Source organism: Phyllostomus hastatus, unplaced genomic scaffold, assembly GCF_019186645.2.
Source record: "Phyllostomus hastatus isolate PE091 unplaced genomic scaffold, TTU_PhHast_1.1 phas_scaffold_182, whole genome shotgun sequence".
NCBI lineage: Eukaryota > Metazoa > Chordata > Mammalia > Chiroptera > Phyllostomidae > Phyllostomus > Phyllostomus hastatus.
This window is the reverse complement of record NW_025334013.1, coordinates 2,658,463-2,684,435: the sequence shown is the minus strand read 5'-3', so window position 1 is coordinate 2,684,435 and position 25,973 is coordinate 2,658,463. Positions and strand designations below refer to the sequence as shown.

Here is a 25,973-nt window from a genome sequence, read left to right as displayed (position 1 = left end):
AGGGGGCAGGACAGCTAGCTGCCAGCTTGCCCTGGGATGTCTGAGCTCCTGTTGACTGGTGCCAGAGCTGTCCTCACGGCCCTGGGGGGGGGGGGCACTGCTGCTCCCCCCTCTTCCAGTGACAACACTGGGGGTCAGAGAGGCCAGGCTGGGCTTTGAACCCGCCGGGACCGGCTGACTCCACAGCTGTGCTCAGGGCTGGGCCCTGCTCAGAGGCCCCCGACTGGGCGGGGAGCTGGTGGGGAGGGCTCGGTCCCACCCGCATCCCACCCCTGGGCCCAGCGCTGCGCCGGGACCCCACAGGCACAAGCAGACGATGTGGGGGTGGGGCAGCAGGGGGGACCGGGGAGGGGGTGCCCCCGCTGTGGGTCTGTAGCCTCTCCCTGCTCTGCCTTCCCTTCCTGGGGGCCCCCTGGGGGAGAGCGAGGCAAAGGGAGGGCTGGGAAGGAACAGCCCCCACCCCCCCAGGCCCCACCGGCGAGGAGGCTCTGCAGCCTTGGTGGGTCGGCAGCCAGCTCAGCGCCTATGCATCGCTCAGTCCGTCGGGGGGTGCCACTGGGGGTCTCCGGCGGGGCCACGGTGGGGGGAAGAGGAAAGGGAAGGGGGGCCTGAACAGTTCGGCGCGCTCAGTGAGTGCTCGTGACTGACGGAGGACAGCAGAGGTGTCGAGAGGGGCTCCGGGGAGAGGCCAGAGGGGGAGAGAGGGGAGGGCGAGGGCAGACGGGAAAGGGGAAGAACAGAGACCCCGAGGGAGAGTGGGGGACCCGTGCGGCTGGCTGACCCCTCGGGCCGCGCCCTCTCCGCCTCTGACCCTCACGGGCCAGAGCGCTTCTGCGGACAGACAGGCGGGGCCCACGCCTCCTCGGGTCTCCCCACGGCCGCACAGCCCAGCAGGGCCCGAGCGGACAGAACCCGTGGGCCTGGCCCCAGGCCGGGGCTCCTCCCTCCTCCTGCACAGCGACCTCCCCCAGGGGGTCCCCTCGGCCTGACTCAGCATAGGCGCCCTCTCCTGCCAGTGGCACAGCTCGTCACCACAACCCCGAGTGTCCTCCGACGCAGACTGAATTCCCGCCCTCACGGACCTCGGAGCAGCAGGCGACAGTCGGGCTGCCTGCCACGTAGCCACGCGCACCCGCCCTCAAACCGTGGCTTCTTTCCTGACCCCTACGTGTAGTTCGAGTTTCCTTGGGGGCCCGCCAACTCTTTTTTAGGGTCTCTGTACCCTGGGCCAGGAGTGCAGGCGACCGTTGAAGGCTGGGTGGTCAAGCTAGGAATATCTCCCTTGGTCCCCAAGAAGTGCGCCTTCCGCACTGGGGTGCCTGGGCCTCGGGCTCCAGCTGGGTCGAAACGTGGCAGGGAGCTGCCACCTGGCCCAGCTGTGCCCACGCGCTAGATCCCGAGTCGCCTGCTGGCCAGGGCGGCCTTGGCACGGCCATCAGCAGAATCTGGGAAAGTTTTGTTTCCCTGGCGGAGAGGCATAGACTCTTCTGGAATGTTCTTCCTCGCGGAGGAGGCTGTCTACGGCAGGAGTGAGGCTGGGGGTGTCTCAGGTCAGATCAGGGGGTGAAGGAGGCAGCACCAGGCCCTGGGTGGGGTGACTGCGGTAGCAGGTAGAGGCCTCAGAGGGCTTCTAGATACTTCTACAACTTGAGCAGCAAGTACTGACGGAATCTGCCTTGCGGTGACTCCCGGTCCCCGGAGCCAGGACCCTGGGCCGTGTCTCCGGACTGTGGAAAAGACGGGGTTCGCATGCCGGGATGAGAAGCAGAGCCCGGTCCAGTGCCCAGACACCAGCCCCCTGCGCAAGATCCCCACCCAGGGGAGCGCTGAGCAGATCGCCCCGGGGACAATGGAAGCCGAGGGAAAGGCCCCTGTATTGGCGTGAAGTCAGCTCCCTCCCTGGTGACTGCTCCCCGGCGGGCCCTCTGCCGCTCTCTGGGGACCACAGGCCCTGCCTGGTCGCGCAGCTGTCCGTGGCACTCGAGGACATCTGGCATTGCCCGCCCACGCCACGGAGGGTAAACAGCATTGCTGCTTTCGAAGCTTCCGCAGAAGGTTTCCGACTCAATCACTAACAGCCGTACTTGGGGCCGATGTCAAGCAGCAGGCTTCACGCAGCCGTCCCAGGGACTCCCACGGAGCCTCACAGGCGGCCGGGTGCCGGTACCCACTGCGCCGACGAGGGTGCCGGGCCGAGGCCAGCTGGCCAGCAAGCGCCGGGCAGGAATGTGATGCTCCAGGGTCCCACGCCAGTGCCTGGGCACCCTCAGCACCCGCCCTCCGTCTGGCCTCTCTCCAGGCCATTCAGCACCCGGGGCGCGACTGTACCCCGGTGACGTGCCCGAGCGGAGGAGCTGCACCAGCTGCTCTGCCCCTGAGCCTCGCCCACTCACTCTCCGGTCCTCTGCAGGAGAGGCCTGCTGAGCCCTGCTCCGGGACGGCCCTGCCTCCGTCGCCACCACGCCTCGTGGAAGGCCGCCCTCGCTCCTGCAGAGACCGGGCCCCAGACGCCTGATGCGCCTCCTCTGCTTTGCACACGGCCCTTAGGGCCACACACCCGCCCCTCCTGCCCACACTCACTTCCTGGGCGCTCCTCGGACGTGACCCCCCCCCCGTGTGGTTTTCACCCACGCGTGCCACCCTGCAAAGGGCTCAGCGCTGAGCTCCAGAAGGCTCCCCGTCTCCGGGAGCTCGTCCGCCTCCCGTCTGGCGCATCTCGGGTGGTGCAATGACTCCCGAGCCCACCCTGGGATCATCCTGTGAGATCGCAGCCTGCTGTCCGGGATTGGACGCGCTAATCCGCCTTAATGGTGGCACCAGAAGGCAGACCCGTCTCGGGGGCTGCACCATCTGCGGTGCTCTGCCCGTCCCGGTCCAGAGCCTCCCTATGGCGGGGGGGTGGGTGAACGCAGGAGGCGCACCAGTGCCCGGAGGGGCCCTGTGCCACCGCCTCCAGTCCCCACCCCCCAGCTGTGTCCTGGGTGACGGGTCTCCCAGAGCCTTCGCACAAACTGGAAACTTCGAGGTTGAAATCTCCCTGCACCTTTGTTTGCTGGGAGGCTCCTCCCCAGGGACATGCACATTTTCCAAGCATTCAGGACAGGCCACGTGAAAAGACCTCATGGAATCCAGGACTTGGCCCCGTGGACCACTGAGCGGACCCCCTTCCGCCAAGGCCCTGCCTAGGGCACCCCAGTGTGCGGCGGATGCAGCGCAACACCCCGAGGCTTGACGTGGCTGCACTCCAACTCGTGGAAGCCAGGAGGGGGCGCCTGGACGATGTCGCAGGGAAAAGGAGGTCCCTCCCGGCCCTGCTCAGCCCCGCCCTGTGGGGTCCCTCCTGCTTCTCCCCCTCAGCTGTCTGGGGAGCAGAGTGGGGTGGGTGGCCCGCAGGTGGGCTTGGGCACCCCGCCAGCCCCCGGGAGTCAGGGGGAGGCGCCCTGTGTTCTGACGGCTGCAGCTGTCCACAGGTGGCAGACAGGGGCCAGCCCACATCTCCCTTTCGGAGCAGCTAACCACGGCGACTCCACCGTCCCTGCCGAAAGAGGTCCCCTGTGTAAGAGAAGCCTAATTACAGCAGACAACATCTCTAATCAGCAACAACATCTCTGAAGCCCCAAATCAACGTCAGCATGCGAAAGCCCCAAGGAACAGAAGATCCCACCCTCCGTTGGGAGGCGGGCGGGGTACTTCCCAGGATGCCCGAGCGTGTGACAAAGACATCTATGGCAGGGGACAGCACACTGGTGCAGGGAGAGCCACAGTCACCCTTGAAGAGGCCACATGGGCCAGGCGCTCCCGGTCACAACTCTCCAGCTCTGCTGCGTGACAGCAGCAGAGATGATATGTGGGCGGAGGGGCGTGGCTGTGTGCCAATAAAACTTTATTTAAAAAGACAGGTCGGGGGCTGAACTTGGCCTTTGGGCCAGAGTTTGCAGACCTCTGACCTATGTCATCAAAAACAAAGCGATGCCCTGGAGGGTGCGGCTCAGTGCATTGCTTGCCGACCTACGACCCAAGACGTCTGTTGTGGGCCGGGTCCCCAGTTGGGGCCCCATGAGAGGCAACCACACGTTGATGTTTCTCTTTCTCTCCCTCTCTTTATCCCTCCCTCCCCTCTCTCGGAAAATAAATAAAAAACAAAACAAAACAAAAAAGTGACATCCATGGAAATGAATTCAGACAGATGTGACCATGTTCACAGCACTTGCAGAAGCTCTGTCCCTTTGTGGGACATTCTGTGTCAGGAAGGGGACCCCTCAGGTCACAGGTGACCCCCATGCTGCCTGCTGGCCGAGCCCCTGGCTCACTGCCCCGCAGGGGTGCGGGGGGGAGGGGAGAGGCGCCAAGGCGCTGTGCGCTCTGAGTCCTCATTGACCTGCTTCTCCTTCGCCAGTAATTCTGGCTGACCGCCGGGTCCCAGGCCTGATTTACCTGTTTCCAGGTAAACACGGAAAGCCCCCCACACACACCCCCATGCCGCTCTCTGCGATGCGGCTCGCGGGGGACAGCTGGCGGCGGACGAGGCCGCCACCTCTGAGGCCGGACTATTTCTGGTGACTGTGCCTCGTTTATTTTTTGACTTGAGTTGCTCAGGCAGACTGTATGTTCTGGTTCTCGCCACGGCAATGAAAGGGAACGAGCGCGGTGTTTGTAAACCCTGCGCGCGTCCCCTCCCGATCAGCGCAGATGGGCCACCTGCCCTCTGTCTGGGTTGCGAACACAGTTCAGAGGGGCCGCGCCTCCACCGCCTGTGCGCGGCGACCGCCCGGTCCTGGGAGAAAGGCCGGATTCCAGCGGTTGGAGGCTCAGGCCGTCCGCGCGTGCTCCCGGCACCGCGCGTGGGCGGAGGAGGTGCAAGGTGCCCGGCGGAATGCACCAGGTGCGAGCGCTGGGATAAGGGTTTTCAGGTGCGCTGGTTCACTTGCCCCGCCCCCAGCCGTGGGAGGGCGGTGCTAATGCTGGCCAACCAATGAGGGAGGCGGAGGAAACTGAGGCTCCGAGTGGTGGTGGAGGCAGCCTGCGCGCGTCACCTGGTGCGCCGCGGTCCCGGGAGTCCGGCCCCGAACCGTAGCCCTGCGCTGCCCGCCTCCCCGCAGAGAAGGGGCCACGACGGCCTCCTCCCACGACGGTGAGCCCATCTGCACTCTCCTAGCTCTCCGGGTGGCGGGGCAGACGGGCGGGGTCGGGGGCAGAAGCGCGCGCAGGGGTCTCAGCAGAAGGCCGCTCGACGGTGCAGGTGGGAGCCAGGGTGGCCTGGACCTGGGCGGAGGGAGAGGCGACCCCCAGCTGGCGGAGTCCAGAGGCCCCGACCAGAGTAGTCCCGCAGGTGGGTGTGGGGTGACCCCCAGGTTTCTGGAGAAGAGCTGCCGGTTCCTGAGGCGGCGTGGCTGGGTGCAGCAGGGTGGGGGTGTCCGGGGCCAGGCTGCGGCCGTGGCGTGTGTCTGGTCTGAGATGCCCCCAGCCATCCAGGTGGGGCGTCCGCGGTGTTCTCTTCTGGGCTCCTCCTCAGTCCCTGGCTGGAGCCGCTCCCCCTCTCCTGCAGGCGTGGTCCCTCCGCCTGGGACACTCTTCGTGTCACTGGTCCAATGTCACCTCTCCAGAGAGGCCGTCCGCCTGGGCGAGCTCTCTCCAAAGTGTCCTGTCTGCCAGGTCAGCACGTGCCTTTGGGTTGTGACAGGTAGCTCGGGGTTTGCCTTTCGTGCAGGGGCAGCGAGTTTCTTTCGAAAACAAGCTTATTTAAGAAACACGTTTAACGGACTAAAAGGAAAAATGCAAGCTCAGAAGCAGGACTGGCCGTGTGGACATCTGACCTGAATCCTGGGGGGGGGGGGGTGGCCCATCACGGGAGCATGGGAACACCTGCCAGAGAGCGAGACACAGAGAGAGAGCGGGGGGGGAGAGGGAGAGAGGGAGGGAGAGCGCCCCGGGTAAACCACAGGCCTCCCGCGTCACCCCCAGCAGTCCCGGGAGGAGGCGCGGGGGGGGACTCCACCGCAGCGTCCCTGGGCGAAGGTGAATTCCAGGTCACACGGCAGCTCCTTCTTTTCTTTAGCAGCGGTTCCCCGTCCCCTCGGTGGAAGTGGGTCACGGTCCCTTGTCTCCCAGGAAACTCATCCAGAGAACCCGGGGAGACGCTCTACCCCGCGGGCCGGTACTCTCCAGGACTGCCCAGGCAGACGCTCCGGCGGGGGCGTCTGCGGGGCTGGTGCATCCAAAGGTGTGTGCGTGGGTGTGCACGTGCGTGAGGGCACGCACACGCAGGCCCACTCTGTCCGTCAGCCGGGCGGTCTGCAGCCCAGCCGTGTGTCCGGATGGATGCCTGGGTAGGGCCTCCCCGGCGCACCGGCCGGCGCTCCAGCCTGGGCCGGCCGGACGGTGGTGCTGGGCTTCCCGTGTGCGGACGTCCTCCGGGGCGGCCTCTCCGTCGGGGCTCAGGGGGAGGTGAGGGCTACTCGCAGCGGGAGATCACAGAGGCACGTACGTGTGTGCGAGTGCGTGTGCGAGAGTGCGAGCATTGGGGGGGCACAGAGCTCTCGGGCAGCCGTACGTGGGGTCTCTCATCCTCCCCCACCCCAGCTTTTTTTTCGCCATCGGTTGCTGGTCTTTTGACACCAAGAGCACGTCTCACCCGTTCTGGTGTCGGAACCAGCTGACCTTGGCCTTCGGGGAAGACAACAGAGGAACGAGGGAGGTCCGTCCCTGGCGTGGGCCCACGGGAGCAGGCGGGCCACCTCCACCAGGGGACAGGGGCTCCCGCTGCAGGACAGGGACCCGCTCACGGCCTGCCTGGAGGGCGTCTCCCTGGGGAAGCCCAAGCCCTGCCCTTCACGCTGAGTGGGAAACAGCCCACAGGTCTCACGGGCCCACAGCCAGGATCCCCTTCCCACCAGTGCCAGTGAGGGGGCCCCAGGGAGGCCGTGGTTCCCGGCTGCCACACGCACAGCTCCCTGGGAGGCGGCCACGCGATGCCCGAGGACTCACATGGGGCCCAGGGCCCCCGTGGCTACCACTGCCACGGCCGCCACCACCAGCATTACCATCACCACCACCTTTACCATCACCGGCAGCACCACCTGTACCATCACCACCAGCACCACCTGTACCATCACCACCAGCTCCAGTACCAGCACCACCTATACCAGCACCACCAGCATTGGCACCTTTACCAGTGCCACCACCTTTACCAGTACCGCCAGCATTGGCACCTTTACCAGTGCTACCACCTTTACCAGTACTGCCAGCATTGGCACCTTTACCAGTGCTACCACCTTTACCAGTACCACCAGCACCACCTATACCAGCACCGGCACCTTTTCCAGTACCATCAGCATCACCTATATCAGCACCGGCACCTTTACCAGCGCCACCAGCACCTTTTCCAGTCCACCAGCACCACCTACACCAGCATCGCCAGCACCGGCACCTTTACTAGCACCACCACTTTTTCCAGTACCACCAGCACCAGTACCACCAGCACCGCCACCATCAGCAGCACTGCCACGACGGCAGCATTTCTAGCCCTTCCTGGGCCGAGGCTGCAGCAGCAGCGACTTGAGTACCGGCTGGAGCATCAGGATTGGAACCTCTGAGCGGGATCATCAATCAGAGGAGGGACAGAGCGAGGGGGAGGTCCGAGGATGCACGCCGTCCCTCTCCCTGCAAGGACAGCGGTGACAGCGATGCCCAGTGTCTGTGGGAGGGCATCACTGTCACCTACTGTGGGTACTGCCCCCTGCTCCCGTGGCGGTACCCACAGTGGGGGGGTGGGGAAAGGCCGCGTCCCCTCATAGCCGGGCGCACAGCGGAGCCGCGGTAGCAGAAGACGCCGCGGAGCGCGCTTCCAGGGATGCGGGGAAGGCACAGCCTTGCCCGTGGCGACTGCGTCTCGAAGCCTGACTCAGCAGTTGGGAGCAGCTGACACGGGAGGAAGCAGAGGCGGCCCCCGCGCTGGGTGGGTGGATGGATGGACAGATGGACGGGCTCCAAGCTGCTTCCCGGGCAGAGAGCTGGGTTTTAACTGCTCACGCCCCAGAGTGAGAGAAGGCCTCAGAGATAGTCTCTCCACGTGCCCTGGACACTCTCGGCCCTTCCTCAGGTGTGACCGGGGCCTCTCCCTGCCCAGACCCCTGGGTGAACCCGCACCGGGGTGGGGGCGTGGGTGGCGGGCAGTGACCAGGCAGGGCAGCCTGTTGGAGAGAGCCGTGGGTGGTCCCATGTGCCTGGCCGAGTTTCTGGGTAAACACGAGAGAGAGTGGAGCCATGTACTCCTGGCCAGACCTACATGGGGACCCTCTGGCCATCTCGTCCAGCAGGGCCCCTCTCCTGTGCTTAGCACCATGCCTGGCACAGCATGAGGCCGCTGTCCCCGGCTGACCCTGACCCACGGGGACTCCACATGCGGTGGGCACCGGAGCCCTGGACAGCGCTCTGATCCCTGCGCGTCACGTAAGTGTCAGTCGGACCCCTGGGGGAACTGCAGGGGCGCTGGCCCCCTTTGCGGGGGGATCAGAAGCCTCAGAAGGGTGCTTGCTAGGGGGCATGTCTGATGGCTCTGGGGCTCCCTAAAATCCCCCCAGGGGTCACACACTGGCCTCCTGAAAAGGCACTGACCTTGGCCTCCCACCCACCCCTAATGGGACCTGCTGGCCTGTCACCCTCGGGTGAGCTTTAGTAACAGGCAGCGGACCCTGGCTTCCCGTGGCCCCTCCAGGCTGCTGAGCTCCTCGCTGAGCTCTGCCTGCAGGTGGGGCCTGAGGAGGCCCCGTCCTCACTCCCACTCCTTTGTGCGTGAGTGCAAAGCCCCGGCTCCAGGTGTGACGGTGGGCTTTCGGCAGGGGCGACCCCACACAAGCCGGCGGGACCCCACGTCCGTGCTCTGCCCAGTCCCCAAGGGCAAAATACGGTAGAGGGGAAAGGAGCTTCTGGAGGACGCTGGGGCCGGGGTGGTCTCCGGGGCAGAAACCCGCTGCAGTGCGCGGCGTCCCCCGCCCTCACCTGAGGTAGGTCAAAGTCCTAATCCCCTGTGCCCGTGACCTTCGGGGGCAAAGGGATCTTTACAGGTGGAATTAAGGAGGGGGTCCTGCAGGAAGGTCCTCCTGGATTAGGGTGGGCCCCCATCCGACGACAGGTGCCCTTGGGAGGAGAGGCGAGGCACACACGCTGACAGAGGCACCGTGGCAGCAGAGCCGAGGTGGCAGCGATGCCGAGGACTGCGGGCAAATGCCAGCGCCGGGGACAGACCCTCCCTCATGGCCCCCAGCAGCGGCCAGCGGCCCCCACCTTGATTCCAGACCCTCGGCCTCCAGACCTGGGGAGAGCCAGCCTGGCCGTGGTGACCGGCCCCTCCGTGCTGAGGCATTCCGGGGTCTGGGAGACGGACACACCCACCTCGCCTTCCACGCCCTCTACCTGGGGCAGGTTGTGCGGGAAGCAGAGAAGCGACCTTATCTGGGGGCCTGGGCTCACGTCCCCGGGTCTGCCTGAGTCCCCCACCTCGGTGGTGGTGGCGGGGGGCGGTGAGGAGTCCGCAGGGAAAACACCCGCCGCCCTCTGCATCGGCGTCTCTGGCGGGTCCCCGGGGCCCCCTGCTCTCCAGGGGGGTGTAAGAATAAATAGCAAATGGTTCCAAAGCGGATTGCGTCCGGCGCCACGTGGCAGTCACGGAAGAGCCACGCCGTGTCCAGCCAGCGGCGCGCCCTCGGTCTGAAAGCCCGCTCTCCTCCGCGCCCGGTGGCGGCTCTGCCGTGTTAAAGCCACGTCGAAGGGGACCGCCAGGTGAGCGCCTCCGCGGTCAGGCAACGAGCAGGAGAACGGGATTTTAAATGGAAAAGCTGGCGAGGCCGCGATGAGGCCGCTCCACGAGATGCCGCGGCTTCTGGGGCACGTGGCGAGAAGGGCGGCGTCTGGGCTGGGTCCAGAAATCCTACTTCTGTGACCGGGTGACAGAGGACATGAACTTGGGCACACGAGACGTTCGCTGCAGCCTTGCTGGGCAGAGCGAAAGGCGCTGAGCCCCCCGGAGACACCGAGAAAACGAATTACGGGAAAACGAGAGGCTGCAATGGGGTCGGTCGGTTCCCGTGTTCGGGAAAGTGCTCGTGCTGTAATGCCCAGCGGAGAGAGGACAGTGCCCGTGTCTCTGCCAGGACAAAGGGGGGACACACAGGTGTGTGGGGGTGGGGGATCGCTGCCTCAGACCCAGCGGGGCGCCTGTGTGCCTGGGAAGGCAAAGGAGACCCCGCCCCACCGCTGCCGCGGTAGCGGGGGGTCCCACAGAGGATCTGCAGCCTGAGCTGGAGCAGGGCGCTGGGCTGTGCCTCAGGTGGTACTCCCCCTTTCTACGCATCCTGGCGGCCCTGGCCCAGGGTCGAGGCCGAGGGCCCAGGGTCGGGGTCCCTGGAGGTCATCTGCCAGCTCTGCCCTGGGGCGCTGTGTGAGCCAAGGCGGGGCGCAGCCCCGTTCTTGTCCACAAAACACAGGCCATCAGAGCGCCCGCCCCCAGGCGGCCGGGGGACTGAACGTGAACGGGTGCAAGGGCTAAGCAGAGTGACCCTTGGGGGCCATTCTCCGGCACCACTCCCTGCGGCCCCGATGCGTCCCCTGCTCTCATGCTCTCTGTAGTCCCACTGTGTGCCGAGCCAGCAGTGAGGCCGGGAGGAGGAGCCCTGGCCCCCATGTCACAGGTGCCTCATCAGGGCAGGACACGGAACCGCGCACCGAGGAGGTTGTCTACGAGAGGGTGGCCCGGGCGGGCCCTGCCCACGGACCCGGTTAACCAGCAACGCGACTTTCCTTCCCACCAACCTGCTGACCCCCGAGCGCGCAGTGGCCGCACAGCTTCCTTTTCACTCGCTGTCCGCTTTCTGCAGAGCCCCCGAGGTGGCAGAGTGCAAAGGTTACGAGAGGGGGCTTCCGTGCCAGAGAGCTGGGTTCGGATCCCGGCTCTGGCTCGTGTGCTCTCCGAGACCTCAGGGCAGTCGCCCGGCCCGGCCGAGCCTGTTTCTGCACCAGATAAAGGGGGACAATGGCGGCTACGCGCCCATGGACAGTGAGGAGTGAATGAGTTGACACAGAAGAGGGTCAGAATGACAGGTGCGCCTGTTACTGGGAGGGGAAGTGGCAGGTGCCTCTGCAGCCACGCCGGCCACGCCTGGCAGCCGGCTTCCCCTTCTCTCGCAGCAGAGCCCGCCCCCCACCCCAGCAGCGGGGCCACCTGTGGGCGCGGACACCGGCCGCGTCCTCTGCTGCCTCTCCTCTCGGGCACTGGATGACCCGGGCTTTCTCCTGCCCGTTTTGACCTTGACCTTCCCTCTCAGACCCTGCGCTCACGGCCACTCTGGCTCTCCCTTCTGTCTCCTGCCCTCTTGGCCCCAGATCCCAGCGACCTTGCCCACTGTCGGGGCGGTCACCAGTGGGTGGGTGGCAGTCAATGCTCATTTGAACCCCAGGTCCGCCCTCCCCACACCCACAGGCACGACCGGCTGCAGCACAGGCCTGGGACCCAGCGAGGCAGGCACGGCACGGGCGGCAGCCTGCGCTCGCCCAGCCACAAAGTGGGGGGATCCCAGACTCTCCTCTCACCACCCACACCCATTGTGGCTCAGCTAGCTCTGCGGAGGCGTGGCCGTGATGCCCTCCTTTCCATTCACTGCTCAAGACACTGTTACGGGGTCCCGCTCCATGAGACACGCGGGGGGGCGGGGGGGCTGCTGCGGCGGTGGAGGGGACAGCAGACCCCGCACTCGGGAGGCACCCCGGGTCTCCTCCGTGGCCTGCCGGTCCTTGCCCCTCGCTGTGGACATGTTCCACTCTCTCGGTCCTTGTCCCCGCACGGAGGTGTCATTGCCTTGCTCCAAAGCCCCCAGGGGTTCCATGTCTGGTTTTCTGGACCCCGTTCCCGCCACCCTCAACGCCTGCCATCGTCACATCCTGCTGTGCTGCCCCTGCATCTCGGCCACTGTCCAACCTGCTTGGTCGTCCCTCAGGGTCTTGCCCAAGCAGGGCCCCCCCCACCCTGGGGCTCCTTTGTCAGCTCTGCTCAGGTGGCACACCCCAGTAGTCCCCCCTCCCCCCAGAAGGGGCTTCCCTGCTCGGCTGTGATTCCTCCACCCCTTCTGGCTCTCGGCCCCGCCCACAGGCAGAGGTGGGTGGGGCCTGCTCCTCATCGGCCAGGTGGTAGGCCTTCTCCCATCGTCAGAATTTCCAGCTTCTGAACTATGTTTACACCTGATTTATTTTTCAATGTGCAAACTCGTGAGAGTCTCCTTGTCTCTGCATTTTGGTTCTTTCTGACTCTCCTCCACCCAGAAGGGCTGGGAAGGACACGGTTCCCAGGCGAGGCCAGCCACCGTGGAGCGCTCTGAATGGCAAGACTCCCCAGCAGAATTCTAGACCCTTCTGTCCTGGGCTGCATCTGACGGCTGGTGGACATCAGGGTCGGAGTTTGCTCTGGAAGGTCAGAGGGCGGCCGAGGGACGGGGCATGAAGATGCGTCACGGTAAGAGGGGGAAGGGGCGTGCTCGGAGCGGGCTCTGGGGCCCTCGGGGCCCACGGGCACTGCAGATCTGCCCGGCCCTCCGGGGGACCTGGGGTGAGGGAGGACGGGGCAGGGCCCGTCCCTTCACTCACAGGGGGGCTCTTCTCTGCAGACGGATGGCGACAGGCACCCCCCCTCCTCCTCCTCCCTTTGGGAAAGCGGTCGTTGGGCTCTCCCAGGCTGCCCCCCTCCTGAGGAGCTGCGAGTGAGACCATTATGTGACGCAGAAGGGGACCCACGTCACTCTGCTCGAGCTGTCCTGGGAGCCACCAGGTGTGGCAATGCCTTGGGCTCCCTCTATGACTAGAAGTCACAGACTAAGTGACATTGACTGAGAGTCCGTATGTGCCATGGCCTGTCCCCATGGTTTTTCTATTCAAGTCGCCTGGATTTCACCAATCCAGAAAAAGGGGGACGCAGAAACGGCGCCAGGTGGCTGAGAGGGAGCGAGGCGGGTCCTCAGACAGCTAGCCGCCCACCCCCCCAGGGTCCGCGGGTCAGGACGGTGACAAAGGGCCCCGGGGACGAGATCCAGCGTCTACCGGACCTTGCTCACGGGGGAACCGGCCCCAGCACGAACAGTTTGCTGGTTTGTCTGCGAATCTGGCGCGGGTTCTGCGGAGGACAGACGCACGCCCGGCTTTCGGCTTTGAGGTGGGCGATGGATCCCCGGCGCATGGCAGCCACGGCGGAAAACGCCCGCGCAGGGCCGGCAGCCGGGCCTGGAGCCGCGGGACAGGGCCTGCCTCCTCTCTGCTCTCTCCCGTCCCCCCACCCCGTCTTGTCTGTGTCCTGCCTGGCGAGGAGACAGTCACTTCTGCAAGTGCCGTGTGTTGGCGTGAGAGGGAGGACGGGCTGCCTGCGAGGAGGTGGCTCGGGAGGCAGGCGCTGGGGACTGGGGACACACACAGGCCCCCACTCAATGCCCCGTGTCTGGGGTCAACCACGCGGCCACTGGGCAGAGTGGAGCGTAGCCTCCTGGGACCCCATCCCCCAGGGCTGTGAGCTCGAGAGCTGGGTGTGTGGGCACACCCTTGGGCTGGGAGGTGCGGGCCCCGGAGCTCACACCATGGCGCGCAGGGAGAGCAAGGCTGACCCTCTGAGCCCCTCGGCAAAGGGTGAGATGCAGCCCTGCCCCCGGCCACCTGGCCAGGAGAGGCCAGCGCCTGCGGAGGCCAGGCCTCACGGAAAGCTGTGAGCTCCCCACTGCAGCGACGGATGGTCGGGTGGGTGGTGTTCCCACCGGGCCCAGGTGCGCACTCTCTCAGGGGGCCCCTGCTCCCTGTTTCTCTCCTGCTCTGGCTGAGCTGAGCACCACACCTCCCCTGAGTCACCCCAAAGAAAGGCGGGCACCCAGCGAGTGCAGAGCGGAGTGCGCTGGGGTTCCTACTCATCGAAAAGGCAGGTTTCCATGCATGTCCTTTGGAGCTGGGATTGAACCCAGACATCCGTGGGGGGTAAGAATTCCCCAGGGGGGGTGCCCACCTCAGAGTCTGGGCACGGCAGGAACAGGGTCAGGCTTGCCCACAGGCCGGGAGGCCGCATGAGTCTCCCTGCCGCCCTGGGCCTCGGTTTCCCCACCCTGGCTGACCAGCCTGCCTTGCGAGGCCCGTGTGAAAGGCGGTCGGAAGCACACGTCCGGCAAGGGCAGAGCCCCTTCTCCCGTCCGTCCTGCCCAGTGTCCCAGCCCCGACATCTCGGAACCACGGTGGCCTTGCTCTGGGGGCCTGCCAGGCCAGGCAGGGGGGCATTGCCAGACTTCCCTGTGGTTGGCAGCACCTCCCGTTTCCAACAGCCCCCCCAGTGATGTGGATGCACCCCCCCACCCCCTGGCATTGGTCCCCTCCATGCATGTCAGCAGCACCTCCAAAACGGCCTTCCCGAAGGATGGCCGACACCTGTCCATTCACAGGAGCTGGTGATCGCCCTCTGGGAGAGCCAGAGCAGTGACCTGGGCTCCAGCTGGTAGGAAGGGAGGGGTCTAAGCTGGCCCCGCCTCCCCACCTCTGGGCTTCGGTTGACTCCTCTGAGGGGGCTGTGGCCAAGACCCTCGCAGCTCTCTGGAGCAACAGGCCCAGCTGCTGGAAGGGGGATGGAGGGAGGTGAGGTCGCCTGGCCCTAGACACCCCCAGAGGCCGTCCTCCCCAAATCTGCCTGCAGCCGACCCTGTTCTGCCCCCTTACTCAGGGGCCCCAGGAAACTGCGCTGGGTGCTGGGGCCTCTGGTGATGTGAAGGTCACTGAGATTTAGTCAAGGACTAAAGACACACCGCTTCCTGTCGGAGTCCCCACCAATGCCACCGGTCCCTGGGGCTCTCCGAGCACGGGAGGCCTTCCCTCACCCTGCTGCTTGGTTGCCACCGGCCCAGCCCCAACAAACAGGCCAGTCTAGAGGGGCCCCTCCCGGAAACTGCTAAATCAAGACTCACTTCCTCCTGCATCACTTGGGGTTTAGAAGATCCGTGAAAAAAAGACAGGAAAGAGAGAAAAGCCACATGGTGTGAAGCCTCTTGAGCTGCCCGCCCCCCCCCCCCAGAGCGCTCTGCCCCGCTGCCCCCCAGCGTCCACGGCTGTGACCCTCGCCAGGCAAGAGACGGTGTCCCCGCTCGCCCCTCCTCCAGTGTGCGGTCACTGTGGTGCCAACTTCTTCCCATCCCCGCTCCACATCCAAACACCAAAGGGTTCACGACACCGGGTTCCACACTTTCCATGCCCCCGCCCCACCCCCGGCCTGGCTCCGTCCCCAGGCGCCAGCCAGTGGTGCCCACAGTGTCTGTGCACCGGTGAGCAGAGACCCGGACCTTAGACTTGTCCAGGAAGCCTCCAGCAGGCTGCTTTGGAAGCAGGAACGTGCTGTAGCTCAGACCCCTCAGTGCCACTGAGGCAGGTGGGCATCCCCAATCTGCACAGAGTGACCTGGGGGCCAGTGCCCCCCGGGCCCCCACCTCGAGGGCACAGGGCCGGAAGCCCAGGGGCTGATACGAGCTCTGCAGGTGGAGCAGTTTGCCAAGCAACAATCAGGGGGACAGATGGGACTCTCCACACGCAGGTCCCCAAACCCTGCGACGTGGGGCCTCAATGCGGCTTCCCTAGCAGAGCCGGAGCTTGCTCTTGGCATTGGTAGGGGGCTGGCGTTTTTTGAGGGGGAGGAGAAGTTGCGGAGAAAGAAGAAATCCTGAAACAACAGACAGTGGGACAGCTGTGGCCTGAACTTGGTGTTCCTGATCCCCGGATGTGGATGTATTAATTTCCATAAATGCTAATAGCCCATTTCCCCAAGAGCTATTACTTATGTCGTCTCCCCCTGGATGCGGTTCAACACGGGACAACAAATGAAAGGGAGGAAGAGGCGGCCCCCACCCCCAGGTCCCTGCTCTCCACCCGGGCAGCAGGCAGGTCTGTTTCCTAAGGCGGCCCTGCTGCTGCAGGATGGAGACCTCCAGCCTCCGGCCCCCCAGCCTGGTCCCTGTCGTGCCAGGAAGCAAAGAAAGTTTCCGACCCCAAAAATGCTGAATCACAAAGTGAGGCTAAGCAGGAAAGTGGGGGCTGGGAGGGAGAGGGTGGCCAGGGAGGAAGGCAGGAAAGGGTGCTAAGGGGCTTCCCACCTGGAGCCTCCCCCCACCCCCAGGATGCTCTGGGCAAAGTGTAGACCCCATGAGAGCCTCCAGGACTAACGCCAGGAGCGGTGCTGGGGTGCGCCTGGGTGGCAGGGTGAGAAGGTGGGCAGGTACACAGCTTCTGCTACTGCGGCACGCAGCGGTGCAGGCGCTGGGTCTCTGTGTCCTCCGGGACCCGCAGCAGGTAAGGAGGTGGGAAGAGAGCCTGGAGATGTGTGAGAAGCACAGGGAGGAAGGTGGAGGGTGCAGGAAGGGAGTGCCAAGGTCCTGGGGAGTGGGGCAAGGTGGAGAGAGCGCCCACGGGAGAGACTGAAGCAGAATGGGTGGGAGGATGGGGACAGGGACCAGAAGGGAAGGGCAGGGTGCGCCTTCAGGGGCAAGAAGGTTGAAGGGATTGGAAGGACTGGCACCTGGAGCGCTCCGATGGGGCTGCGCAGAGGCGGGGAGATGGGATGGGGGTGGGGGCAGGGAGAGGGGTGGCTGCGGGAAGCAGAAGGGGTTGAGATGGGCCGAGGGGACATGGAAGCGAGGGGAGGGATGAAGTTTGGGGCAGGGGTCGGAGGTGGAGCAGGCAGATAGGGTAGGCAAGGGGGGACGGCATGGGGGAAGGGAGATGATGGGGAAGAGAGATGATGGAGAAGGAGGTGAGCCAGCCGGCTGGAGAGGAGGTGAGGACGGAGGCGGGCGCGGGGACGCGCTGGGGAAGAGGAGATGGAGAATCACCGCGGGCCTCGCGGGTGCCCGCGGCTGCTCTCTCGGTGCATGGCCGTGGATAGCGCAGCCCGCCGGGGTCTCCCCCTACACTCACCTGGGGGCTCCAGCTCCGGATCCTGTACACCGCTCCGGATCTTCCTTCCCGCCCTGCCAGTGCGACTTTAGCGCCCCCGAATCCCGCTCTCCCCGCCAGGTTCCGCCTGCAGCATCTTCACCTCGTGGGACACCCGGGGGCCACGCCTCTGACAGCTTATGATTGGCTATAGTTCACGCCAGTCACATTCCCATTGGCTGAAGGATTGCCAAGCATGCAAATTAGGATGGGCCCGCCGCGGCGCTGATTGGCTGGTGCTGACAAGAGAGGGGCAGCACGACTTGGGCTCTGATTGGCCGACGGCTTTGACGCGGGGCGGGTTCTCGGCCTGAGCGCGCGGCGCGTCGCCCTGCAAGGCTCCTGTTTTGGTGGCAGCGGCCGGGCGTCCTTTTGCCGTTCCTTGGTCTGCAAGGCTGCGGCCCCGGTGGGCAGCAGCCAACCGCGGGGGGCTCTGGGTTCGTGGTGGGTCTCTTCCTCGAGAACGCGGGCTTCGTCGCTACGGGGTGAGCGCGGGCGCGGACGTGGCGGGCTGGTCTCCTAGGTAACGCGGCCCGCGGCGGGCGGAACCACGTTGGCTAGCGCTGCAGGGAAGCCTGGACGCCGCCATGGGCCTCTGAGGCCGCTTTGCGGGCCGCGTTGTAGGGCTCGGGGTTATAAGGATGCTCCGCACGTCTCTCCGCGGAGATCCGGTGCGTGCGGGTCACTGTGGCCGGGCAGGGCGTAGGGCTGTGCCCGCGAGAGTTGCATCTCACTCCCCTCGCTTGACACTTGGTTCATTCCGGGTCGCTGGGGCCGGGGCGTCTGGGACTCCTTGGGGTTGAACCTCCGGCCTCTGCCCCTTGACCTGGAGTCCCTCTATAGCCCCCCAGCTGAAGGCGAGCGCGGTACTCACAGCCTGGGTTTTACGGAGACCGGATTTGGTCTTCCCAGATTCGGCGTCCCCAGCGGCCTTCTCCTACCGGAGCCCTGTGGGGGACCCCTGCTGGGTGCCTGCCCTGGGTGCCCATCCCCTGTGGCTGCCTGTGCCCTGTGGGTGTCTGTCCTCTGTGGGTACCGCCACCCATGGAGATCGCCAGACCCCCTGGCTCTCGCAGGAGGCTCGGGGCCCTGGACCAGCAGGCACCTGCCTTCACCCTGCTGTCCATCAGCTGACCTCCTGACTGGCTCGGAGCTAGCTCACCACCCGGCCCCTTTCTGTGGCGTGAATGCTCGCTCTCCTGCCCGCTCGTCCTTCAGACTCAGAGGCCCCCCACCTACGCGCACCTCTGCCACGCCTGTCTCCCCAGACAGCTGTGCGCACGGACCAGCCCCCCTTCCTGGCTGCAGCGTTCTGTTTCAGTTGAAGTACCTGCAGGAAGCGGAGCCTCGGGCTTGCACTTGCACTTGCACAGTCAGAAAAGGCGGATTGGAGATGACTGTCCATCGCCCATCGGGGTTCTAACCCGGGTCTCCAGCACGGCCTCTCTGTCCTTTCCACAGCGCACCACCATGTCTCTGTTCCTGCTAACTTGCATTGTCTTCACCCCTCCAGGGGCATGCCAGGGGGGCGGGGGGCTTGTCTGCTGTGGTCAGCATGGTATCTCCAGGGCCTGGAACTCAGCAGGTACTCAAAGACTATTTCCTGAGCAAAGGAGTTGCAGGCAGTGCTTACTTAGGTCTCCACTTACTCTCCCTGAAAGTTCTTCAAAGCTTTTGGGTCTCGGTTATTCAAAATCTTGTTCGTTTCCGGCAAGGAAGCTCCCCTGGGCCTGGACAGCTCCTCACAGCTCCTGCCCCTGCCTGGCCCTGGGCTTGGGCCCAGCTCACCTGTTCCACTCTGGGGCTCCCTGCTCTCAGACCATCAGAGAGCAGGCTGGGTGTCACCCCGTGCTGCTCCCTTGTCCCTTGTCGGATCTTTAGCTTCTTGAAGTCAGGGCCTCTGTCGGTCTTCTTCACCATGTGTGAACTGGAGCAGGGCAGGTGAGCTGGACAGGACAGGTGGAGCATAGGTCTGCAGAGGCAGAGGCCTCACGGCGACTTCACAGCTCCTCCTGGTGCAGGTGGGAGGGCAGAGAGGCAGCGAGGATCAGCCTGTCCCCTGGCCGGTGCTCTCGCTCCACACACTCTGGCCTTTGTCCCCTTGCCTCTCCCGGCCACGGTGGGAAACCGGGGGGCTGGTGTGGTTAGAGGGGCTTTGCGGTCAGTCACTGCTGGCGGGATGACTTTGGAGTGGCTGTTAGACCCGTGAGTCCCCCTTCCCTCCCCCGAGGTGGGAGGGTAAGGGTGCTTCTCGTACAGCGGTGTTGGAATGGTAAGTATGGAAGTGTCTGTGAGTGCCTGGCGCCTCACTGGGCTCTGTCAAAGCTGGCACGCTTTCTTTGTGTCCCCCCGGCCCATTGTCCCCCTTTCTCGGAAGAGCATGGAACCCTCCTGCTTTCTCAGCATCGTTCCTCTAGCCCCAAAGGCCGCTCTGCCCTCCCTCCACAGCCTGCACTCGCAGTTCCTCCACGGCAGAGAGTGAGGGTTTCCGTCATCATGAACGGGGTTTTCACTGGTGCTGACCTCGTGCAGCGCAGTCCTGTGGGACAGCAGTGACCGCGCAGTGTGGTGACCCCCACGGCAGGATCCCATGTGGGGGGCACTGCTGGGGGATGGGGCCCTCACCCTAGGAGGGAGCATTTGATCTGACTCCTAAAGGGCAAATAGGAATCACCCGGGGGCGGGGGGTGTGCACGCACATATGCACGTGCCTGTGTCTGTCTGTCCCTCGGGAGCGTGAGAGGGTGTGACCTCCGCGAGGAACTGAAGCAGCACAGGGTGGAGGTGGAGAGGAGGGAGGTCCGGGTGGCAGCTCTTCTGTGGGGTTGGGAGGAAGGGAAGGGCCTGGGCGTCGGCCCCTGCAGGAGCCCGTGTCTCAGGTGTCCCCTCTCCCTCCATCGTCCGTGCAGACCGTTGCTGCCCGCCTTCCCCTGCCCAGCTCAGTGTTTGGACTGGATGGCTGTTTCTTCTTCCCAGTGCATGTCCCACTGGTGCATCCAGGGGCCGTCCCGTGTGCTCCCCATGAGGATGGACTAGGGCGCGAGAGTTCTTCAGCAACCCCCGCTGGCCCAGGGTGGCGTGGGGCCCCACAGTCGCGCAGGGAAGGGGAAGGAGGTACTGGGACTTGGGCAGGTGAGCCACCTACAAAAGAGGCGCGGTCCCGTGCTGGGGAACCGCGGGGAAGGCAGGTCTGCACGGCTCCTTCCGGGGGTTCTCATGGTGCGTGCCCCGCCGGTGCTCTGAGGCTGGGAGGACTTTGCGGTTCAGCTGCCCCTCAGTCTGTTAGAACACGCGTTTTGAATGTATAATTGTTCCCGTTTTATAAGAAAAGTCATTGAGAAACAATGTTTCTCTGCAAAACAAACGTGCTTGGGGGTTAGCTGTATGGAAACTTCCATTGGCTTTTGTGAATATTTCCCGAGGTCTGACGGTGAGCTGGGTGCCCCGGGCGCAGGAGAGTAGCTCCCTCTGTGGGCAGCTGGCCGGCGAGCAGGTGAGCCCAAGGGCAGGTGGCACGTGCCGTGACCGGGGAAGCGCAGGGGCCTCGTGGGCTTAGGGCCCGACCCTGGAGCCTCCCAGAGCCCTCCTGGGCGGGCGGCCCTCCCACCGGCTGTCGGCTGTCGGTCAGGCCCCTTCTGCTTACAGGCTGTGGGCACCTGAATGAGTTCCGTGGCTTCTGGAACAAATTAGCATGAAGCAGTTTGCTTAAAGCAACACAGACCTACGCTCTTCCAGTTCTGGAGACCGGAAGTCAGAAATCGGTCTCCCTGGGCTGCAGTCAAGGTGTGGGCGGGGCTGATTCCTTCTCAGGGCTCTTGGGGGCGGGGGGGCAAGTTTCCTTCTTTTCCAGCTGCCAGAGGCCCCTGCAGTCCTTGGCTCGTGGCCCCTTCCTCCACTTTCATTCACGTCTCCCCTGCTCGCGCCGTTGCTCTGAGCCTTCCTGCCTCTCTCCTGCGGCCCCTCCTGACGGGCTGGGGCACGCCTGGCTAACCCAGGCCCGTCTCCCCACCCCAGGGTCCTTAACGGATCCTGTCTGCAAGTGGCAGAAATGTGGGCCGAGTCTGGCACCTGCCAGTGAACTTTTCACCCTTGGTCACGTTCACGCCCTTCGGTCTGTCTCTCCCTTTGGATGGATCTGTTCCTCCCGCGGGAGTTTCTGTCACAACGTCTCGTCTCGCTCACTCGGAAAGTACAGGTGGTGAGTTATGCAGATCTCCCCGATATTGACACATTGAATGATACAGTTTCGAAAGATCGCTTTCGCTGCCAGCACTGCCCGTCATCTCATCAGAGAGGCCCACACGCAGCAGGACGTGGCCGGGCTCATGGCGGGGGACGCGCACCTCCCCCACTGCAGCCGTTGCCTGCAACCTGGTTCCGGCCCCAAGTCTGCCCCGGAGTGACAGGCCCATCTTGTTCGCGCCGGAGAGGTGCCTGCCAAGCACGAGTCTGAATAAGCACGTTCTGTTTCTCAGCCGTCCTCTCGCGTAGAAATGGCGTGGCCGTGCAGACCAGGCGGCGAGTTCAGGTCGCAGCCTGCACCCTGGCAGCCGGCGGAGCTGGCCGGGGGCGGGCGGGGGGCGGGGAACCACTGCCTTCGCGCCCCGGCAGGTTTTTTTGTTTGTGTTTCCCATTTCATCGCGGGAGAGCAAGAACGCGCATCCTCAGGGTCGAGAGGAAGTGCAACTTGCACTTTTCACTTTCCCCGAGGACACCCTTCAGTGGAGCTGATTGGTTTTTGCTCTGGGTGGTGAGGAACAGGATGGCCAGCAAGTTTCACGTGGATGTTATGAAGATAGCTTTGACCTTGTGGCACCCTTGGCTAGCCTGGGGAACCTCGGGGGGTTTGGGGACCACGTTTACAGAAGTGCTGGCATGGGAGACCAGCTCCCTGCCTTTTCTCCTTGCTTGTCGTTTAGCGCGCAGAACTCAGCCACTTGTCAAAGCCGAGATCTTGAGACTCTGTGTCAGCCAAACAGGCTCTCGAGAAGGTTCAGATCCCTGTCCAGTGGGGAGGCAGGTGACATCCCAGGTGAGCCAGGTCCCCTGGACGCCTCCTGTACCGCTTGGAACCTGTCCCCAGCTGGCTTCAGCAGCAAGAGACATTTCCTGTAGCTGAGCTGTCCTGGGCGGCTGGGTCCACTGGACCCCCGGGCCTGCCTGTGCTTGCTCTGCCGGCTTTTCGTGTGTCTGAAGGTAGGGGCTTCCGCGCCAGCCCCTGGCAGTCTCAGCCCCATGAGCGCTGCGCTCCAGGGGCTGCAGAGAGGAGGTCACCCCTGGCCCACCCGCAGACGTGTACAGCATTGGCTCCGACCCGGTCCTGTTCCCCAGTCCTGTCTAAGATGGTGCTCGTCTCCGGGGCCCGGCACCCCTGTGCGGTGCTCCACCCCCACAGCTGTACAAAGCAGCCCTGTGGGTGTCAGTCCTTGTGCCCGTCACGGAGCCTGGGTGGTCGTGCTCTGCTCGCTCGCCAGCGAGAAGGACCCGTTTCCCCGGGGAAGGCGGCGTGGGTGCCAGTCTGCACCACCGGGGAGTAGGGGGTAGGATCTCGGCGGGGGGTGGGCTTCGGGGATGCTGGGTGCCCTGGGATTCAGTGGGAGGCAGGAGACTTTTGGAATTGCTCCGGGCACCGTGGCCTTTCTAACTTGTTTTTTTGTTTGGACACCAGTGGCGCAGGCGACCCTCGAGGCCCACGTGACACCCGGACCGGCGGAATGCACGACTGGCGCGAGGCGTTTGAGCACAGCGTGCTGGTCCCTCCCCACCCGCAGCGCCTGCGCCAGCCCCTGAAGGAGTCCACGGCGTTCCAGTGCGTCCTGAAGTGGCTGGACGGGCCGCTCATTAAGCAGGTGAGGAGCGCGCGTTTGCTGGGGGCCGCACACCGCCGCTGTCCCGAGAGGCGAGGCGATCGATTCCCGCTTGTTTATCCGAGTGTCCTGGCTGCGCCCATTACCGGGGGCCTTGGCGCCGCGCGGAGGCGAAGCGGCCCGTCAGCAGGGAGAACACATGACTCAGCAGCCGGTCAGCACTTCTGGCCCGGGTGGAGTCTTCTTTCTGCCCCATCGGAGCAATTGGAAAACCCAGGTAATCTGATTTCCTGGGCTTTTTCCGAGCCAGGTTGTTGGCCAGAGGTGGCCCTGTGCACAGCTCAGCACGGCCGGGCTCCGGCCTGGCAGGGAGAACGGGGGGCCGAGCCCCGGGCTGGGGCCTGCCACGGCCGGCTGCCCGCTCGGGCCCCGGCTCCGGGCTCCGCCTCCACCTGCGCTGCCCACAGGACCCCGCGGGTGGGGTGGTCCCGGTGAGGCCCGCAGGGGTGGGCGGGAAGGGTCCAGGCCTGTCTGTGCTGTGAGGACACGCAGCCGCCTAGAGGGTTTGGCTGGGCAAGACCGTCCTGTTTCACCAGTGGAGCTGGCCCTCAGGCCCTCAGAGTCGTCGGGGCGCTGGGTCTGTGGGGAACGCCCCGTTGTTGAGTCACTCACGCCCTACGCGACGCCGCTCCAGACCTGGGCTGAGCCCTTGCCGTGCGCCGGCCGCCGCGTTAGGGCCCGTGGCCGCTCCTGCTGTCACGGTGTCACTGCTCGGGTCCTGGCTTGTGCTCACTCACTTGGTCCTCACGGCCGTGCTGGGGGGTAGGGACCACCAGCACCCCGTTTCCCAGAGGAGGAGGCAGAGTCTGGGGGAGCGCAGTTGTTGCCCCGGCGACACAGCTCTGGCCGGCCGGCTGGTGTCCAGCGGGGGCACTGGCTCCCGCGGCCCCTGTCTCCCGGGAGCTCACTAGCGAGTGGACGGCAGTCTCCCTGTCCCTAGGAATTTCATGAGGGAAAATTTATTGGTTTTCTCTTTTCATTTTATTTATTTATCTTTGGAAAGATAATCCCCGTAGTTCAAAGTTTCCAAAGGTACAGAGGACAGTGGATCCTCCCAGCGTCCCCGAGGCACCCAGTGCCCCCCCAGATACGGCCAGCGTGCCCTGTTGTTTGTGTGACTTCCCAGAAATTCTAAGCAAATGCGACCCGTAGCTACACCTGTGTCACCTTGCTTTACAGGAGATACTCTTCATGATGTGTCTTACAGTTTGGCCATGTCACTGCTTGCAGAATTTCTTATTCTTTCTCAAGACAGCACGGATCTCCTTGGATGCAGGGGCCACCGTCTAGCTCTCCGGGCCGCGCCGGTGCGCACTGGGGCTCCTCCCAGTCATCCGCCATCGCAGACGCCGCCGCCATAAATAGCTTCACTCGCATTGTTTTTTTTTGCACGTGGACATACATGTCTCTTGATCCCAAATCATGTTAAAAATCACCACGTGAGACCCTGCGTAGGTCGTCGATAAGAAAGCACACTCTACGCGTGAAGACGTGAACCACGCGCGTGAAAGGGGAGGGAGGGCCGCGTGAACACTGGGCGTAAGGCAGCGTGGCGGCTTCCCCGGCTTCAGACGCAGTTGATTGCGAGGCCAACAGTGTCCCCCGAGCTGGAGAGGCGCTCCGTAACGACGGGGGTGGCGGCAGACGGGGAGTCCTGTGTGCGCCTGCGCCTGCGCCTGCGCCTGCGCCAGGCCTCCTACGGCGCCCCCGTGTGGTGATGGGCAGGGAGAGCTCGGCGCGGCTCAGCAGACGGTCGTCTCCGCAGCAGAGACTTACCGCGGTGGAGGGTGCAGAGCAAGGGGAGTCGAGGGAGAGGCGTGGGGGTAGCCTGGGGGGCGAGGGCGCGAGCGTCACGGGTCCTCTGCCCGTGGGGTCCCACAGGGCGCACTCAGTCCCCTGGCTCCGCGCTGTGACGATGCCCGAGAAATGTCGCCAACCAGGGAAGCTCACGGGAGACTCAGGCCCGGGGCCTCTGAAAAACTCGGGGTGTTTTTGGGACTGGTCACACAGGCACCTCGCGTCTGCCTAGCCTCTGCCTGAACCCTGGACTCCTAGAGCAAGGCAGGCGTTCCACAGAAACCACTTTGCACAACCAGGTTAGCCAGGCAGTCGCCACGCTTATCAGCGAGGGCGGGGGGAACCCTCCCGAAATCTGAGTTCCCGGACGCCCGCTGGGGGCCAGGCCGGGAGCCAGCCTCCCACCACGTGGCAGTCCCCTGCGGCAGCCTGGGCACGCCACCCGACGGCGTGGCGTCCAGGTACGAGCAGCGCAGCTGGGGAGAGTGAAGGGAACCGAGTTCGGATCACCGTCATCACTGGGTACGCTAAGTTCTCTTCTCTCAATGGACCAAAACAAATCATAGGGATTTGGGAGATCTGAACAGCACCCTCAGGCACCTCGACCTGATGGTCGTCTCCGAAACGCTGACCCGACAGGTAGAAGCCCCATGGTCCCCAAGTGTACGCGGGACATTCAGCGAGATGGGCCGTACGCGCGGCCGTGAAAATAAGTCCCAGGAGATTTAAAAGGATTGAACTGATAAAGAATGTGTTCGCCGACTAACATGCCATTAATTTAGAAATCGTAACGATAAGGTAGCTAGACGGTCTTCCGATAGTAGGAAACTAACACTGCAAACTGACCCATGGGTCAGAGACGTCTTCACAGAGACATGATTGGAGCCGAGTGATGCAGGGACGCACCCAGACATGTGGGATGCAGCTAACGCGGTCCTTTGAGGGAAACGTGTAGCTTTATGCGGCTGATTGAAACAAAAAAAGGTATAAAGTCAGGGACCTCTGCTTTTCCCTTAAGAAGCTAGACAAAAAGAACGAAGGGAACTACAGGAAAGGGGAAGGAGGGAGGAGGGAGTCCTCAAGCAGAAGCCAGTGAGTGAGGGCGAGTGACACGCCAGTCGCGCAAGGACTGAGGACCACACCCTGCGGCGTGGGGCTCTGGAACCGGACCTGTCTTTACAGTCCTCGGCCGCTTTGTCTATGGCTGCGGCCGCGCCTTCTCAGCCCTGAAGAGCCGCCTCTCCTTGGCCAACACCGTCCCGAGAGAATCCTGGCGCGCTGGGGGTCTAGAGTTTGCGGTGTGTCAGGAAGCCTTCACTTGGTTGTACA

The 25,973-nt window shown here is 64.4% G+C and overlaps 2 protein-coding genes across 5 annotated transcripts in view; one reads left to right on the top strand and one right to left on the bottom strand.

Annotated features, from left to right (window-relative positions):
• KCNAB2 (potassium voltage-gated channel subfamily A regulatory beta subunit 2) overlaps window positions 1-17,092 on the bottom strand; it is a 59,834-nt gene extending 42,742 nt beyond the window's left edge. For both annotated transcript variants that reach the window (XM_045858792.1, XM_045858795.1), the window contains exon 1: window positions 16,963-17,092. The gene's annotated coding sequence lies outside the window, so the exon portion shown is untranslated. The remainder of the gene's footprint in view (window positions 1-16,962) is intronic.
• A 191-nt stretch (window positions 17,093-17,283) lies between these two features.
• Window positions 17,284-25,973, top strand: part of NPHP4 (nephrocystin 4) — a 68,390-nt gene continuing 59,700 nt past the window's right edge. Inside the window, exons 1-2 of one of the 3 annotated variants that reach the window (XM_045858765.1) lie at window positions 17,284-17,465; window positions 22,649-22,829. In XM_045858765.1, coding sequence (XP_045714721.1) covers window positions 22,695-22,829 — 135 coding nt within the window. In that variant the 5' untranslated portion in view covers window positions 17,284-17,465; window positions 22,649-22,694. Of the gene's footprint in view, window positions 17,466-22,648; window positions 23,065-25,973 lie in introns of those variants that run through there. The other 2 variants (XM_045858764.1, XM_045858763.1) reach the window with 2 other exon arrangements.